This window comes from Halichoerus grypus, chromosome 13 (assembly GCF_964656455.1).
Source record: "Halichoerus grypus chromosome 13, mHalGry1.hap1.1, whole genome shotgun sequence".
Lineage (NCBI taxonomy): Eukaryota > Metazoa > Chordata > Mammalia > Carnivora > Phocidae > Halichoerus > Halichoerus grypus.
Genome location: NC_135724.1, coordinates 86,105,641 through 86,121,585, shown reverse-complemented (window position 1 = coordinate 86,121,585; position 15,945 = coordinate 86,105,641). Strand labels below are relative to the sequence as shown.

Sequence of the window (15,945 nt, the reverse complement as noted above, 5' to 3'; positions counted from 1 at the left end):
TCAAAACAACACTGGATTTCCAGGACTTTCTCCCACAGAAATCATCAAAAATGGATAAATGTTTAGGAACCTAAATCTTTGTCAGAAACATCTTCAAAGGGGAATGGTTAGATCAATCTATGAAGTTCCTACAAATAAGTTTTCAACAAAAAGGGAAGAAGTATTTTCACTATAATGGAAAAGAGCTAACATCTTTAACATTAAAGTGCTCTTGCAAATCATTAAGAAGATTATCCACATTTTTAGAAATAGGCAAAGGATAAGGAAAAGCAGCTCAAAGAAAGTATCAATGGTTTTTAAACAAATAAAAAAAATTATCCTCCCTCAAAATTAAATAAAAACTGTAAGATATGTTTTATCTATCAGATTGAAAAACATTAAAAAGATTGAAATAGGGGCTCCTGGCTGGCTCAGTCAGTAGAGCATGTGACTCTTGATCTCAGGGTTTTGCATTTGAGCCCCATGTTGGGTGTAGAGCTTACTTAAAAAAAAAAAAAAAAAAGAAAAAAAGGCTTGGTGTATCTGGGCTGCTCAGTTAGTTAAGCGTACAACTTGGTTTCAGTTCAGGTCTCGATCTCAGGGTCATGTGATTAATCCCTGCACTGGTTCCACCCTCAGTGTGGAGTCTCCTTGTCTCCCTCCCTCTGCTCCTCCCCCAGCTCACACTCACTCTCTCGTGAGCTCTCTCTCTAATAAGTAAATAAATAAAATCTTAAAAAAAAAAAAAAAAGCTTGAGGGGCTCCTGGGTGGCTCAGTCGTTAAGCGTCTGCCTTCGGCTCAGGTCATGATCCCAGGGTCCTGGGATAGAGTCCCTCATCGGGCTCCTGGCTGAGGGGAGCCTGCTTCTCACTCTCCTCCCTGCTCGTGCTCTCTGGTACGCGCTCTCTCTCTCTTTCTCTGACAAACAAATAAGTAAAATCTTAAAAAAAAAAAAGAAAGAAAGAAAACACTGGGGGGAAGAAGAAGGAGGGGAAAGTACATCTTTAGAAGGATACACAGAACAAGTAAATGGCAAAGAACCTAGAGGACAAAGGGTTGGAGATCTGGGGTATAATCTTTCTTTCACACATCTTGAATTTTCTGAATCCATGAATTATTTTCATTTTTAAAATATTTTTTAGGGACACCTGGGTTGGCTCAGTCAGTTAAGCATCTGCCTTTGGCTCAGGTCATGATCCCAGGGTCCTAGGATCGAGTCCCACATCGAGCTCCTTGCTCAGCAGGGATCCTGCTTCTCCCTCTGCCTGCTGTGCCCTTGCTTGTGCTCTCTTCCTCTCTCTCTCTCTCTCTCTGACAAATAAATAAAATCTTTAAAAAATAAAATGAAATAAAATATTTTTTAAAAGTAAATGTATAACATACAGGAAAGTCTGGAAGAACATAAGATGATCACAAGTGATTTTTTTTATGTCTTTATATCTTTATGTTTCTGTATAAGGAAGAAATTTTCACAATAAATATTTTTCATGTTTGGGGCGCCTGGATGGCTCAGTCAGTTAAGCGTCTGTCTTCAGGTCATGATCTCAGGGTCCTGGGATCGAGCCCTGCATCAGGCTCCCTGCTCAGCAGGGCGTCTGCTTCTCCCTCTGCCTCTCCCCTGGCCCCCCCAACTTGTTCTCGCTCTCTCACTCACTTGCTCACTCTTTCTCTCTCAAATAAATAAATAAAATCTTTAAAAATATTTTTTTCGTGTTTAAATAGAAGAAAAAAAAAACTTTAAGAAAACTTTAAAAATTACCTCCTAATTTTCCTCTGATAACATCCAAGGCTTCCTGGTACTTTCCCAAACGTTCCAAGATCATATAATAAAGTTCAACCTTACAGAAAAAACAAGTAAGAAATGCAACAATCGAAACTTTTCAATAAGAATAGTCATTTGCATGTTTTTAAAAAGTTATCAAGGGGCATGTAGGTGGCTCAGTCAGTTAAGTGTCCGACTCCTGATATCGGCTCAGGTCTTGGTATCAGGGTCATGAATTCAAGCCCAAGTTGGGCCCCATGCTGGGTGTGGAGCCTACTTAAGAAAATTTTATTTTAATTTAATTTAATTTAAAAAGTATCTAATAGAAAAGAACACTATCTTCAAATGAGATGAAATCAGCAGTAAGAATGTTCATTATACTTAAGCTGGGTACTTCCAAAGCTTCATATTTACACAAGAGTGAGGACCCAGCTCTCTAACTGGAATAAGAGAGCAGTTTGTAATACCATAGCATAATATTGTAGCAATATCAAACTCATGCAAATACAAAAGTACGGCTTTTGTAGGACTTCCATTACTCACTTCAGCCTCGGCTTCTATCTTGTCCTCTTTCACCATTTTTTCTACCATTCTTTCAGCGAGGGGCAGAAACATCGTTTTTGAGAGGTTTTCATCCTGTGCTGATATAGACTATAGGAGAAAAAAATAAATATTTCACTCTAATTTCTCCCCTGCTTGCACTATTTATATTATTACCAGGCAGACCATTACTGTGACTCCAGCACATAATTATCAGTCCACTATGTCTAATATCAGACCTAATTTGAACTTGCCATGACGATACATTACAGAGTGGTTTGCTTTAGAAGAGATTTATTAAAGATGCATTATCCTATACATTTTTGACAAACTGGATTTGCACAATGTGGCCTAACTTTTAAATAGGTTATTCATACATTTTTCTAGAACTATGTTAAGAGGGGATATGCCTATACTGTTTATTATATGTAAAAAGTATCATCAGGTGTTTGAAGAGTAAAGCCTTTCAGACGTCTTTTTGAGATGTTCACATATTAGAGGGAAAACACCAATACCTTCCATTTATACAGCCTAGTATTAACTAGTTTCGATAATTAGGATTATCTTAGATTGACAATTAAAATCAATGCTTATTAATAATTTTAACATTGCCTGAGATTCTGCTCAGAGCTCAGTAGCTCAAGGTAGCTATTATGCTTATTTCATAGATAAACTAAGAGATTCCCCAACAGTTCTCTAAGACATGTGCTGAAACCAGTATATGAATGCAGACCTGTCTGAACCCAGAGCCTCTCTGACTTAACTGCTACATTTTAACTCTTTCCTCCCCATCTTCTCTTACACACTATCTCCTTTTGGTCCTTACAGTGGCTCTGGGAGATAAGCATCTCCATTCTGCAAAAGAGCAAACTGAGGTTCAAAAAACAGAATTGATAAAACAAGGCCATCCAGTTCAATAACATGATCACTAACAAACAACACTGTTTTAAAGACAAACCTCAAGTCAAAATATCAAACGAGGCTCATACTTGATCAAATAACCCCTTAATGGATTTAAGATTCAAGGGAAATACAGTCTGTGCTACATACAAATAAACTGATATACCAACTCATAAGGAATAAATACCAAAACTCCCCAACTCAAAAAGTCAAACTGACATTATGTAAAGTCCCTGTTTGACACACGCTGTGACACATTACCCAAGGTGTTCAGAAGACAAGTTAAGGACAGTAACTATATACAAAAATAAAAATAAATCTCAATCCCATTCTGAATGCCATACTCACTTGCATAATTAAGCTCATCACAGACCAAAAGTAGTAAGGGTTTTTGGGGACAATCTTATATAGAGCCATGCCAGCCTGAAAGACAGAGAGCCATAAATACTTAATTTGGAAAACATCATACAGATGGCAATTAATGATCTAGATATGTGGCAAGAAGTTTCCTAGGAGAATAGCAACATGTCTACACGTCCCAGTTACTGTAAGTGCCTAGTGACTTGATGGATATTCTCTAGTGGACAGCAATATAGGTAATCACAAAGGTGAATTTTTACATCAGGAATATTTCACCTTTTGAACCAGATTTCTTCAAATTAAAGGCCGGTATTTTTGGAAAATACAGCAATCCAATATGGTTCTGATAGACTACCAACAAACATAAAATTTGGCTTATGAATGTATACCAACAAACTTACCTAAAAATACTGCACTAACTAGTTATTGTAAAACAAACAAAAAAATGCAGACAGTGTATTTATTTATTTATTTTTAAAGATTTTATTTATTTGACAGAGAGAGGAACAGCAAGAGAGGGAACACAAGCAGGGGGAGTGGGAGAGGGAGAAGCTCAATTGACAATATTGAGGTGCTCCCTGCTGCTCAGCAGGGAGCCCAATGTGGGGCTCAATCCCAGAACCCTGGGATCATGACCTGAGCCGAAGGCAGACACTTAATGACTGAGCCACCCAGGCGCCCCCAGACAGTATATTTAAACTTAAAATCAGAAAAGTTTACTCTGACATTATTAAAAAAATAATAATTCTTAGGTTAGGAAAATAATCAGGTTCTTTCAAGATACCATTAACTAGAACTGAACCCTTTCTTTGTGAAATGTATAATATGAAATACTTAAAAGCAGGGACATGGCAAGAAGGAACAAAGTAGATCTATTCATGCATAACTGAGAATCTGCCCATAATTAGCCAACTAGTAATCAATGCTAAGAACTCAGTCAGCTAATTGTCACAGTTACTATTTTATGTTTTTTAATCTTTTGCTTATCTTCAATCCACTTGAAAAATTATATGGAGCCCCTATTTAGTGGAAGGAAATGTCTATTCTGCCCATGATACAAAGATTGAGTCCCGGTCCCAAACACACTTAAAAGCTAGGGAAAGAGATAAGACAAATATTCAAATGACTAAAATAATACTTGGAAAAAAAAATAAACATCCTATACAAAAACACGATGCCTTTTTGTTTTCAAAAAAGGCATGGTCATAAGTTTGTTCATTCCTTTCTTTTTCTTTCTTTAAGGGAGAGTAGGGAAGGTAACTTAATCAATAAAGCCTTCTTCAAAGTAGCAGTCTTTCAGATGAACCTTGAAGGTTAACAGAATGTCTACAGGCAAAGATGGGGTTAAGGATACGTACACACAAAGAAAAACATTTGGGGTGAGTCAATTCTAGGTAGAAGCAAAATCTGAATCTGAACAAAATATTAAAGAAAGAAGAGACATCTGTTGACAAGAACAAATAGGACGTTTGGCTATAAATAAGGATTAAGAGGACTGGTAGGGGAAAAGGGCTGAAAGGTAACTGAGATACCCTGGTTGTAAAGCACTCAAAAAGGAGTCTGTTATACAGAGTAAGGGAGTGATATGTATACATCTATACTCTTCCAGGGAGAGTATTTTAGCTGTACTGTGAAGGAAAAAAATAGAAGAGATGAGGCAATGAGGAACTAAACCAGGATGAGGTAGATCAAATAGAAAAAGAGACCTCAAAGACACTGTAGAAAAAGAGTGAAGATGATTTAAAGACAAAATGGACATACAGGATAAGAAGGAGAGTCTAAGGGGTGCCTGGGGGGCTCCGACGGTTAAGCATCTGCCTTTGGCTCAGGTCATGATCTCAAGGTCCTGGGATTGAGCCCTGAGTAAGGCTCCCTGCTCAGCGGGGAGTCTGCTTCTCCTTCTGCCTCTGCCCCTCCCCCTGCTCGCTCTCTCTCCTGCTCTCCCTCTCTCTCTCTCTCTCAAATAAACAAAATTAAAAAAAAAAAGTAGAGTCTAAGATGGCTTAAGGTCCCTGCTTCTAACACCAAACTCTGGAGGAATGGAATGAAAAGTGTTAGAAAACCAATTTTACTTGATCATTTGGAGAAAGAAAACATTTTTATAATGACATACAGAAATAAAAAGGAGTAAAATATAAAATTAGTATGAATTTTTAATACAAAAGATAAGACAAAAATTTCATGCCTGCACCCTATACTATGTTGCAGACACTGATACTCTGCTGATACAGAAAACTTTTGAAGACAGACAAGTTTAAAAAACATGGCTGTGAACTGGTGACTCAGAATACAGGAACGTCAAAAAACAAATGAACAAACAAACGAACAAAAGGAAATATCATTTACAGAAAAAGAAAAGTCCAATTACCTTTGAACCCCTAGCAAATCTTCATTCAAGATGATTTTAAATATTACCTGCCAGGAATGTCATTTGAGACAGCAGAAGTCCTTAAATTTTCTGATTCCCTGGCTTCCCTCCCTTTTACCTCCACCAGTTAATGCAAATCATTCATTTATTTAACAAAAATTTATTGTGCAGATGCTATTCTAGGCACTGAGGATTCAAGAGGGAACAAAAATGCTCACCCTCATGAAACATGACATTTAATTTGTAAACTACCTATTACCCCACACTGACATACCACTTTCAAAATAAACATACATATAAACTAAGAAATTGTAACGATCTTAAGCAGCAAAAAAGGTAAAATAAAAATTAGACATTTCATTCTGAAACATTTAACACCAGAACGCTCTATTCTTCCAATATACTAGAATGGAATAATGTAAAAACAAGCTATCGCAGGGTGCCTGGGTGACTCGGCTGGTTAAGCGTCTGCCTTCAGCTCAGGTCATGATCCCCGACTGCCGGATCAAGCCCCATGTTGTCCTTGGGCTCCCTGCTCAGCGGGGAGTCTGCTTCTCCCTCTCCCTCTGCCCCTCTCCTGCTCCATTTCTCTTGCTCACTCTCTCTCTCAAATAAATAAAATCTTAAAAACAAACATACAAAAAAAAAAAAAAAAAACCAAGCTATAGCTACAACATATTTAGGATCAATGACTATTAAGCCACATCAAAGCAGTGGCTCCCAAGAGCAAGATGCAAAGGTATATGTATATCTCTGCCAACATGTAAAGTTCAACAGTAAAAAAAAAAAAAAAAAATCTGTTCAAGTGGCAGATTATTTTTTCCCTTTTTCAAAATTTACCCTGATATTGTCATTGCATTAACTTGTCCTTTTTGTTATTTTATTGCATGTATATATAATAGACATAGTTCAAAAATATGTTTTGTGGGATCATAAAATTAACACATGTCTTAAAAAAAAAAAAGAAATTAAGAGAAAGAAAAGTATCCATAGGCCTATATCCTGGTAACATTTTGGTACATTCCCTTAGAGATATATCCTTTACGGACTGGTAGAAAAAGACAAAGACACAGTACCATTTAAGGGGAGGTGGGGTGTTGCATTTTATTCTACCATATGGATGAATCATAATTCCTTTAACTGATCTGTATTAACGGACATTTAACATACTTTCCTTAAAACATATTCCTAGAAGTAAAAATGATATTAAAGATTTACATATATACATGTTAGCATTGCCAATTTAAAAATATATACCCATTTTACATTAAAAGAAAAATTATAGGGGTGCCTGGGTGGCTTAGTCATTAAGCGTCTGCCTTTGGCTCAGGTCATGATCCCAGGGTCCTGGGATCGAGCCCTGCGTCGGGCTCCCTGTTCCACAGGAAGCCTGCTTCTCCCTCTCCCACTCCCCCTGCTTGTGTTCCCTTTCTCGCTGTGTCTCTCTCTGTCAAATAAATAAATAAAATCTTTAAAAAAAAAAAAAAGAAAAGAAAAATTATAATCTGATTATTTTTCCTGAGAATATACTCCATCAGTAAATAAAACTTCTTCAAAGAATTATATTCAGGGAAAAAAATTCTTCCAATTTAAAAACTTGCATAAGCAAATACAAAGATTAATTTTAAGGAGAAAGGATTTATATTAATATAGTACCTTCCACCCTCCCTAATTTATCTATTGTTATAGTCTGGTATTTCAAGTAAAGAATAAGACAAAATAAAAACCCAAGTAAGAAAGCTTTGCTTTCAGAAGAAATTATACCCACAAACAAAGCCATTTCTGAAAAAATGCTAGTTTCACATCATAACCCTTTATGGGCTTAACAGTTTCATTTCTCTGGGATGTTGACTTTACCCACCCACTAGTCCAAATGAGGCTCCTTCACATACATCTAAATATATGGAACACCTAAAATGTGCTAACTGGCAAATAAGCTGCCTCTACGAAAAAGACAAGTATCCAAACAGTGGGGAGTTTTCCCAGGTGGATTTAAAAATCTCCTCAGGCTACAAAGAGTTAAATTTACAAATTAGATCTAAACTTTAAGGTTAATCTTTCTATAGTCTGTTCATTTTTTGTTCTGGGATTTCTGCCCATTTTCTGAAACTATAACAACAATTTCATGCAGTGGGACAATTTGAAGCCAACTTACCAGAACCAAACAAAACATACCACCAGGCCACCAAAGAACAATCAGATTTCCCCAAATAAAACACTTAAAGAACTTGAATAATAGTTCATCTTTAAAACACACAAGAAAGTATCTGCCTGATCTCCACACACAAATACATAGATTTGGCTCTACACACACATGCAAACACATTCCTACAATTAAGTCAAATTTAAAAAGACTGCGTCTAATAGCAAATCCCACAGCCCAGGAGGTTTGGAATCAAGTTACCTGTTGCATTTTCTTATATTCGCCCACTCTGGCATAAGCCATGAAGAGGTGAGAGTGATACTCCTCACTATTGGGAACTTTCTTCACAGCTGCCTCATAAAGTTTTGTAACTAACTCCGCTAGGATAAAGAGAAATAGGACATTCCTTAATTATTGAAGTATACCTTAAATCTTAACAGCATTTAATTTTTTTTCCCCCTTTGGAGGAAATAGATGTCTCCTATCACTAAGGAAGAAGAAAGTATTTGTTTTGCCTCATCTGATCATTACTCTTCTCTTGGTTGGGTGTTATTCGATGAAGCATGGAATAGCTCAGGCCTCCCCAACACATTTGCAATATATAATTAAGACCCTCCAGGATCTAGCCTCTCTGTCTCCTTCCTACTTATTTCCCACAGCACTTAGTGTTCCAGCATCTCAAACTATTTGTAGCTCCACTAGACTCCCAGTGCTATATCATACCTCTGCATGTTCCCTCTGCCTGGATTCTCCTTTCCTCTCTTTTCTGCTCAGTGAACATCATCCAAGACCAAGACCCAGCTCAAATGTAATCCTCTCTGCAAGGAACTGTGCAAGTTCAAACGTAATCCTTCCCAAACACCATCTCTGCACCTCCACCCAGTTTGATCACTGCTTCCTTCTACAATCTTTAAATTTTTTAAATAAGTCTCTTATAACATTTATTAACACATAATGTAGAAAAGAGTCTATTGATGAATTTCCCCTTATTTTTTCTTTTAATTGAGCTCTACATCCAACATGGGGCTTGAATCCACGACCCTGAGATCAAGAGTTGCATGCTCTACTGACTGAGCCAGCCAGGTCCCCCTGAATTTCCCCTTAAAGACTATGAGTAACACAAGGGCAGAGAGAGCACCTTTCATCTTTGACTTGGATACAATACTTGTCATAGAGAAACATTCAGTATTTGTGAGATATATGATTTTTAAAAAAACACTGGGGGAGAATCCGTAACCCTAAATCAACATAATCCCTAAATAATCAGATATAATACCCAACTCTTAAGTTCTGTCTTTTAAAAAACGAAAAACATGGGTGGCTCAGTCAGCTAAGCATCTGCCTTCAGCTCAGGACATGATCCCAGGGTCCTGGGATCGAGCCCCACATTGGGCTCCCTGCTCAACAGGGAGTCTGCTTCTCCCTCTCCCTCTGCCCCTCCCCCCTCCTGCTCGCACTCCCTAATAAATAAAATCTTCTAAAAAAATGAAAAACAAAACTGGAAAGTAACATTTCTGTCCACTAGGTTGGCAAAAATTTTTATTTTATTTTTCCAGCTTTATTGAGGAATAACTGACAAATAAAAATTGTATATCTTAAGGTGTACAACGTGATGGTTTGAGGGCAAACTTTTTTTTTTTTAAGATTTTACCCATTTATTTGAGAGAGAGAGAGAGCGAGAGCACGAGTGCGGTGAGGGGCAGAGGGAGAAGCAGACTCCCCACGCTGAGCAGGGAGCCCAATGTGGGGCTCTATCCTGGGACTCTGGGATCATAACCTGAGCTGAAGACAGATTATTAACTGAGCCATCCAGATGCCCCAAAGGCAAAATTTTTCAAGTAGGTCAAAACTGAGCAAAATTAATAAAGTATTACTTAGAAAAACAAATGTGATAAAGATTTTTTTTAAAAGCAAGATAATAAAATATATTCAGGAAACAAGTACCTCTTGGAATGTAAAAGGGGAAGTGAGATTGATAAGGAACACATAGGAAGCTGTCAGTATTGATAATGCTCTTTCTTAAGTTGATTGGTAGATTCATGAATGTTCATTATTCCACATCAAGTATTCTAGTGTGTTATATAAAACGTATCTTCTATAATATGTATTATGGAAGATACGTATTATTCCATAATAAAAGATTTAAGAAATTAACAATGAAAAACTTTATTTACAGGTGAAATGGTAGACTACCTAGAATATGCTTAGAAATAATCTGGCGGGGGATGGGCAGGGGCGCCTGGGTGGCTCAATCGTTAAGCATCTGACTTCGTTAAGCATCTGACTTCAGCTCAGGTCATGATCCCAGGGTCCTGGGATCGAGCCCCGCATCGGGCTCCCTGTTCCGCGGGAAGCCTGCTTCTCCCTCTCCCACTCGCCCTGCTTGTGTTCCCTCTCTCGCTGTGTCTCTCTCTGTTAAATAAATAAATAAAATCTTTAAAAAAAAAAAAAGAATCTGGCAGGGGTTGGGATACAGTAAAATTTGCCATGAGACAATGACTGCTGAAGGTGGATAATGAGTTCAATGAGATTTATTATGCTGTTCTGGTTTTTTTTATGTTTGAAATTTTCCATATCAAATAGTAAAAAGGGTAACTCTTCCATTCAGTAAATCAAAATGTCACAAACCAACCTCAACCCATTCCAATTCAGGATACTAATACACGTAAAATATCCTTTCTGCCTGTCTTTGTAAATCATGGTTAATGCATTATTTTGCCTATTGCCATCCACTCAAAACATGAGTGATAAGTAAAATGAACAAATAGAGAACTCAATCAGAAATAAACAAAACCTTGGGGTGCTTGGGTGGCTCAGTTGATTAAGCATTCAACTCTTAATTTCAGCTCAGGTCATGATCTCAGAGTCGTGAGATCAAGCCCCAGCTTGGGCTCCATGCTGGGTGTGCAGCCTGCTTAAGATTCTCTCTCTCCCTCTCCCTCTGCCCTTCCCCCCGCCCCCTTGCATGCTTTCTCTCTCTCTAAAATAAATAAATAAATCTTTAAAAAAAAAGAAGAAGAAGAAACAAAAACTTCAGCTCAGGTTTAAAAACAATGGAAAAGAAACATACGTCGGTGCATCTCCCGGTAAAGAATAGTCAGTGCCTGTAGCGAGTTGTCATCTGTCGGTTCAAGGGCTGCCACCTCCTGTGCTAACATGAAGGCTTCCTCTTGCTTTCCAGTTCTCTGTAAACCAATTGCCTTTAAAACCTGATACATAGGAAAAACATTAGTTTTAAAAGGACAGAAATGAAACTATGAGCCAAAGCTCCCTGCTCAGAGGGGAGCCTGCTATTCCCTCTCCTGCTCCCCCTGCTTATACTCTGTCAAATAAATAAATAAAATCTTAAAAAAAAAAAAATGAGCCAAAGAAGGCCAACTTGAAAACACAAGATAAGCTGTAAGGTATGCCTAGGTTGCTAAGCAAGTAAACCATATTTTACTAAAAATCGCAGCACATCAAGAGTCTTTCCTATTCAGTCATATTAAGAAGGCAGAACAGGGGCACATGGCTGGCTCAAGCTCTAGAGCATACAACTCTCAATATCGAGGCTGTGAGTTCAAACCTCATGTTGGGCATGGAACCTACTTTAAAAAAATAAATAAAAGGCACAACGTTGCTTAGAAAAAAGAAGTCTATCAATATAAAATAATTAAATTAGCTAAGTTATGTCCAAAATATCCAAAGAAATAAACCGTTAGCTTTTAATTAAATACTATTTATGGCATTTAAGTAATCAGAAAAATAAATGGCTTAGGGGCGCCTGGGTGGCTCAGATGGTTAAGCATCTGCCTTCGGCTCGGGTCACGATCCCAGCGTCCTGGGATCGAGCCCCACGTCGGGCTCCTGGCTCAGCGGGGAGCCTGCTTCTTCCTCTGCCTCTCCCCCTGCTCGTGCTCTCTCTCTCTGTATCCCTGTGTCTCGAATGAATAAATAAAATCTTTAAAAAAAAAAAAAAAAAAGAAAGAAAAAAGAAAAATAAATGGCTTAGAGCTTAGACAGGCGCCTGGCTGGCTCAGTTGGTGGAGTGTGTGATTCTTCATCTCAGGGTTGTGAGTTCAAGCCCTGCATTGGGCTCCACACTGGGCATGGAGCCTGCTTAAAAAACAAAACAAAACATAACCTGGGGAAAAAAAAAAACCTGAAAAAACCATCACTAAACAGATTTAATATCTTTTCCCTTTTAAGATTATAATATATAACCCACCAAATATAAGTAACTCAAGAGCAAATGAACTTACCTTAGCACAGTGAAGATCCTTATGTTTCTTCAACAATTTATCTGCTTGCTGAATTGCCATTTTATTATTACCATTATCAAGATAATCTATGAAAACAAATTATGATAGTTATTATATTCCTTCAGCAAATATGAAAAATGCATAGGCTGGTATGAGATGTTTCATAAAGTATTTTAATTCAGTATTAAAAACATCATGGTGCCAATTCTAATTCTAAGTGGCTAGGATGGTCCAGAATACGATCTTATATTCCTATAGTCATCTCTCAGACCTGTTATAAAATTGTGTTACGGAAAAAAAGGAATCAATTATTATCCAAAAGTCTAACCAAAGAAAAGATTCATTTCTAGATGAGAAGATCTAGAAGAAAATGAGAAGTGTCATAAATGGGAAATGGTGGTAGCTGTCAATTCTAAATATAGAAAAATGACTAAACAGGCCAGTCCACAACCTACTACTACTACTACCTGATCCCTCTTTGCTCAGCAAGGTCCCAAATCAGTGTAGGGGCAGATGAGCCATAGATAACTCAAAATAAGCTGGTGAGTACATGGAACAACAGCACCTCTCACTCAGTGCTGCTGGGAAGGTAAAATGGTAAAACCACCTTGGAAGACAGTCTGGCAGTTTCTTCAAATGCTAAACATACTCTACCATTTGATCAGCAATCATGCTCCTTGGTATCTACCCAAATAAGCTGAAAACTTACCTCCACACAAAAACTTGCACACAAATGTTTACGGCAGCTTTATTTACAACTACCAAACCTTGGAAGCAACCAAGATGTCCTTCAATGGGCCAATGGATAAACAAAATTGTGATAGAGTCGTACAACAGAATATTACTCAGTGATAAAAAGAAATGAGCTATCAAGGCACAAAAAAACACAGGAACTTTAAATGCATATTGCTATGTGAAAGAAGCCAATCTGACAAGGCTACATACTATATGATTCCAATTATATGACATTCTGGAAAAGGCAAAAATTACAGAGACAATAAAACAATCAGTGGTCATCAGGGGCTGGGGGAGGGATGAATGGGTGGAGCACAGGGGATTTTTAGTGCAGTGAAACTATTCTGTATGATACTGTAATGACGGATATAGGTCATCATACTTTTGTCAAAACCCACAGAAGGTACAACACAAAGAATAAACCCTAATGTAAACTAGTAAACTATGTATATTAGTTAAAAATAACCTATCAGGGCACCTGGGTGGCTCAGGTCATGATCCCAGGGTCCTGGGATAGAGTCCCGCATTGGGCTCCCTGCTCAGCAGGGACTCTGCTTCTCCCTCTGCCCCTCCCCCACTCATGCTCGTGAGCCCTCTCTCTCTCTCAAAAATAAATAAAATCTTTAAAAAAAAATAAAAAAACCTATCATATTGGCTCAGCAACTGAAACAAAGTACCACACTAAATCAAGATATTAACAATAGGGGAAGCTGGGGGGAGGGAGTGGGAGTGTGGGGATATATAGGAACTCTGTACTTTTCCACTCTTTTTTCTGTAAACCTGAAACTGCTCTAACAAATAAAGCACATTAACAAAATGTGTGTGACACACACACCCACAAAGCAAAGATTCATTTCCAGAGAAGGAAAGTGAGAAGTGTTATAGGTGGGCAACATGGGTGGTAGCTGTCAGTTCTAATTATAGAAAGATGATTGAATGCGGGCCAGTTCACAATCTACTACCTCTAATGGTCCCACTTTGTCCATCAAGGTCCCAAATCAGCATAGGGACAAAGGAAGCATAAAGAACTCAAAATAATCTACGGCCCTGGTGGCCCAGAGTGCCCCAAACAACAGAAATAGACTATCATTTTACCTAACGAATTCCATTTTCCTCCAATGAATACTTGACTAAAACTTAAAACAGACCCACATGAACCCATGAGTTTCATCTCTTCAGTCTTTCTTCAATGCCATAACACAGATAAGCACCAAATATGCTAGGTGAAGAGATTAAGAAGCCCTACTCTGGAGGTAATCACAATCTAGGGAGGAAGGTCAAAAAGAGACAGACTCACTGTGGAGGCAATCAAAATCTAGAAAGGAAGATCAAAGACCTAATACTCAGGTGGAGAGACTGGAGAACCAGAAAACTAAAAGCATACAAATTTGGCCTAACTACCAAATATCTAACACCAGTTTTCTTAAATAGCTCAGCCAATATGCCATCATTTGTCCTTACAGAATACCTGACAGAGATATTTCAGCTCAATAAAGGACACTTTCTCTTCCTAATAATATGCTGATCTCTTTCTGAGTCAGTTCTTTTTTTTTTTTTTTTTAAAGATTTTATTTATTTATTTGACAGAGAGAGACACAGCGAGAGAGGGAACACAAGCAGGGGGAGTGGGAGAGAGAGAAGCAGGCTTCCCGCAGAGCAGGGAGCCCCATGTGGGGCTCGATCCCAGGACCCTGGGATCATGACCTGAGCCGAAGGCAGACGCTTAACGACTGAGCCACCCAGGCGTCCCTCTTTCTGAGTCAGTTCTAAGTTACTTCTGACTCATTCCTGTAAGACTCCATGTTTTTAGAGCATACCCTGAAGAGTAATTAAACATCCGTGATGAGACCCCAGCTCTGAGGATCTGCCCATAAATGGATGAGACCAGAGGTCAGGACTATAAGGGCATTTAACCTTTCCCTCTGCACTTACCTGCCCATGCCCTCTTCTCTGGGAATGGTTTCCACTGCCTCTACTGCAGGGGTAGGATTGGATGACCATGTCTAGACCTTGTAACTACAGCCAGTGGGGTGGATATTAACCCAAGGGTAAATCAGGTTTCTCCCTGGTAAACTGTAACTGCAACACTGAGTCACAAAGCCAGAGTGAGAAACTATGGGGAACCTCATCTGGAAGGAAATAAATATTGTTAGTCTGACATTACCAGTGGCAGTTCCAGAATTTCCATTTTGAAGGTGCCTTAGGGGATGCAAGTTAGTTGATGGGGAGTGAAGAAAAGGAGTTGTCTCTTGCCTCTTCATTCACATAACATTTATAAAAGTATTAAAAATGTCACTTATCTTTATCAAAGGATTGGGGGCAGGGCAGTGTTGATTAATTTAAGCTCGTAAAGAGAGGTCACATCTTGGTGTGGCCACATAGCCAACATGTTGGGCCCTGGGTAAACTGATGAGTAGGCAGGAAAAAAAAAAAAAACTCTGAAGAACCAAGCAGAGAATAAACCCACACAGATAAAAGCACGGATGAAAATTGGCGGTGGGGGGGGGGGAGCTTTAGGGATGCCTGGGCAGCTCAGGTGGTTAAGTGTCTGCCTTTGGCTCAAGTCATGATCCCAGGATCCTGTGATCAAGTCCCACATTGGGCTCCTTGCTCAGCGGGGAGCCTATTTCTCCCTCTGCCACTCCCCCTGCTTGTGCTCTCTCTCTCTCTGACAAATAAATTTTTAAAAGTCTTAAAAAAAAAAAAGCTTTAGATCCTGACAGCTCTTCAGTTTTTTTTTTTTTTAAGATTTTATTTATTTATTTGACAGAGACAGATACAGCGAGAGAGGGAACACAAGCAGGAGGAGTAGGAGAGGGAGAAGCAGGCTTCCCACTGAGCAGGGAGCCTGACATAGGGCTCGATCCCAGGACCCTGGGATCATGACCTGAGCCGAAGGCAGATGCTTAATGACTA

General features: G+C 38.6%; 1 protein-coding gene across 3 annotated transcripts in view; it reads right to left on the bottom strand.

The window, feature by feature from the left end:
- The window catches only part of NAA25 (N-alpha-acetyltransferase 25, NatB auxiliary subunit), a 73,311-nt gene that overhangs the window by 48,023 nt on the left and 9,343 nt on the right, over window positions 1-15,945 (bottom strand). For all 3 annotated transcript variants that reach the window (XM_036076628.2, XM_036076629.2, XM_078060953.1), the window contains exons 2-7: window positions 12,295-12,380; window positions 11,124-11,262; window positions 8,315-8,433; window positions 3,531-3,605; window positions 2,286-2,393; window positions 1,740-1,818 (exon numbers count right to left, since the gene is read on the bottom strand). In XM_036076628.2, coding sequence (XP_035932521.1) covers window positions 1,740-1,818; window positions 2,286-2,393; window positions 3,531-3,605; window positions 8,315-8,433; window positions 11,124-11,262; window positions 12,295-12,380 — 606 coding nt within the window. The remainder of the gene's footprint in view (window positions 1-1,739; window positions 1,819-2,285; window positions 2,394-3,530; window positions 3,606-8,314; window positions 8,434-11,123; window positions 11,263-12,294; window positions 12,381-15,945) is intronic.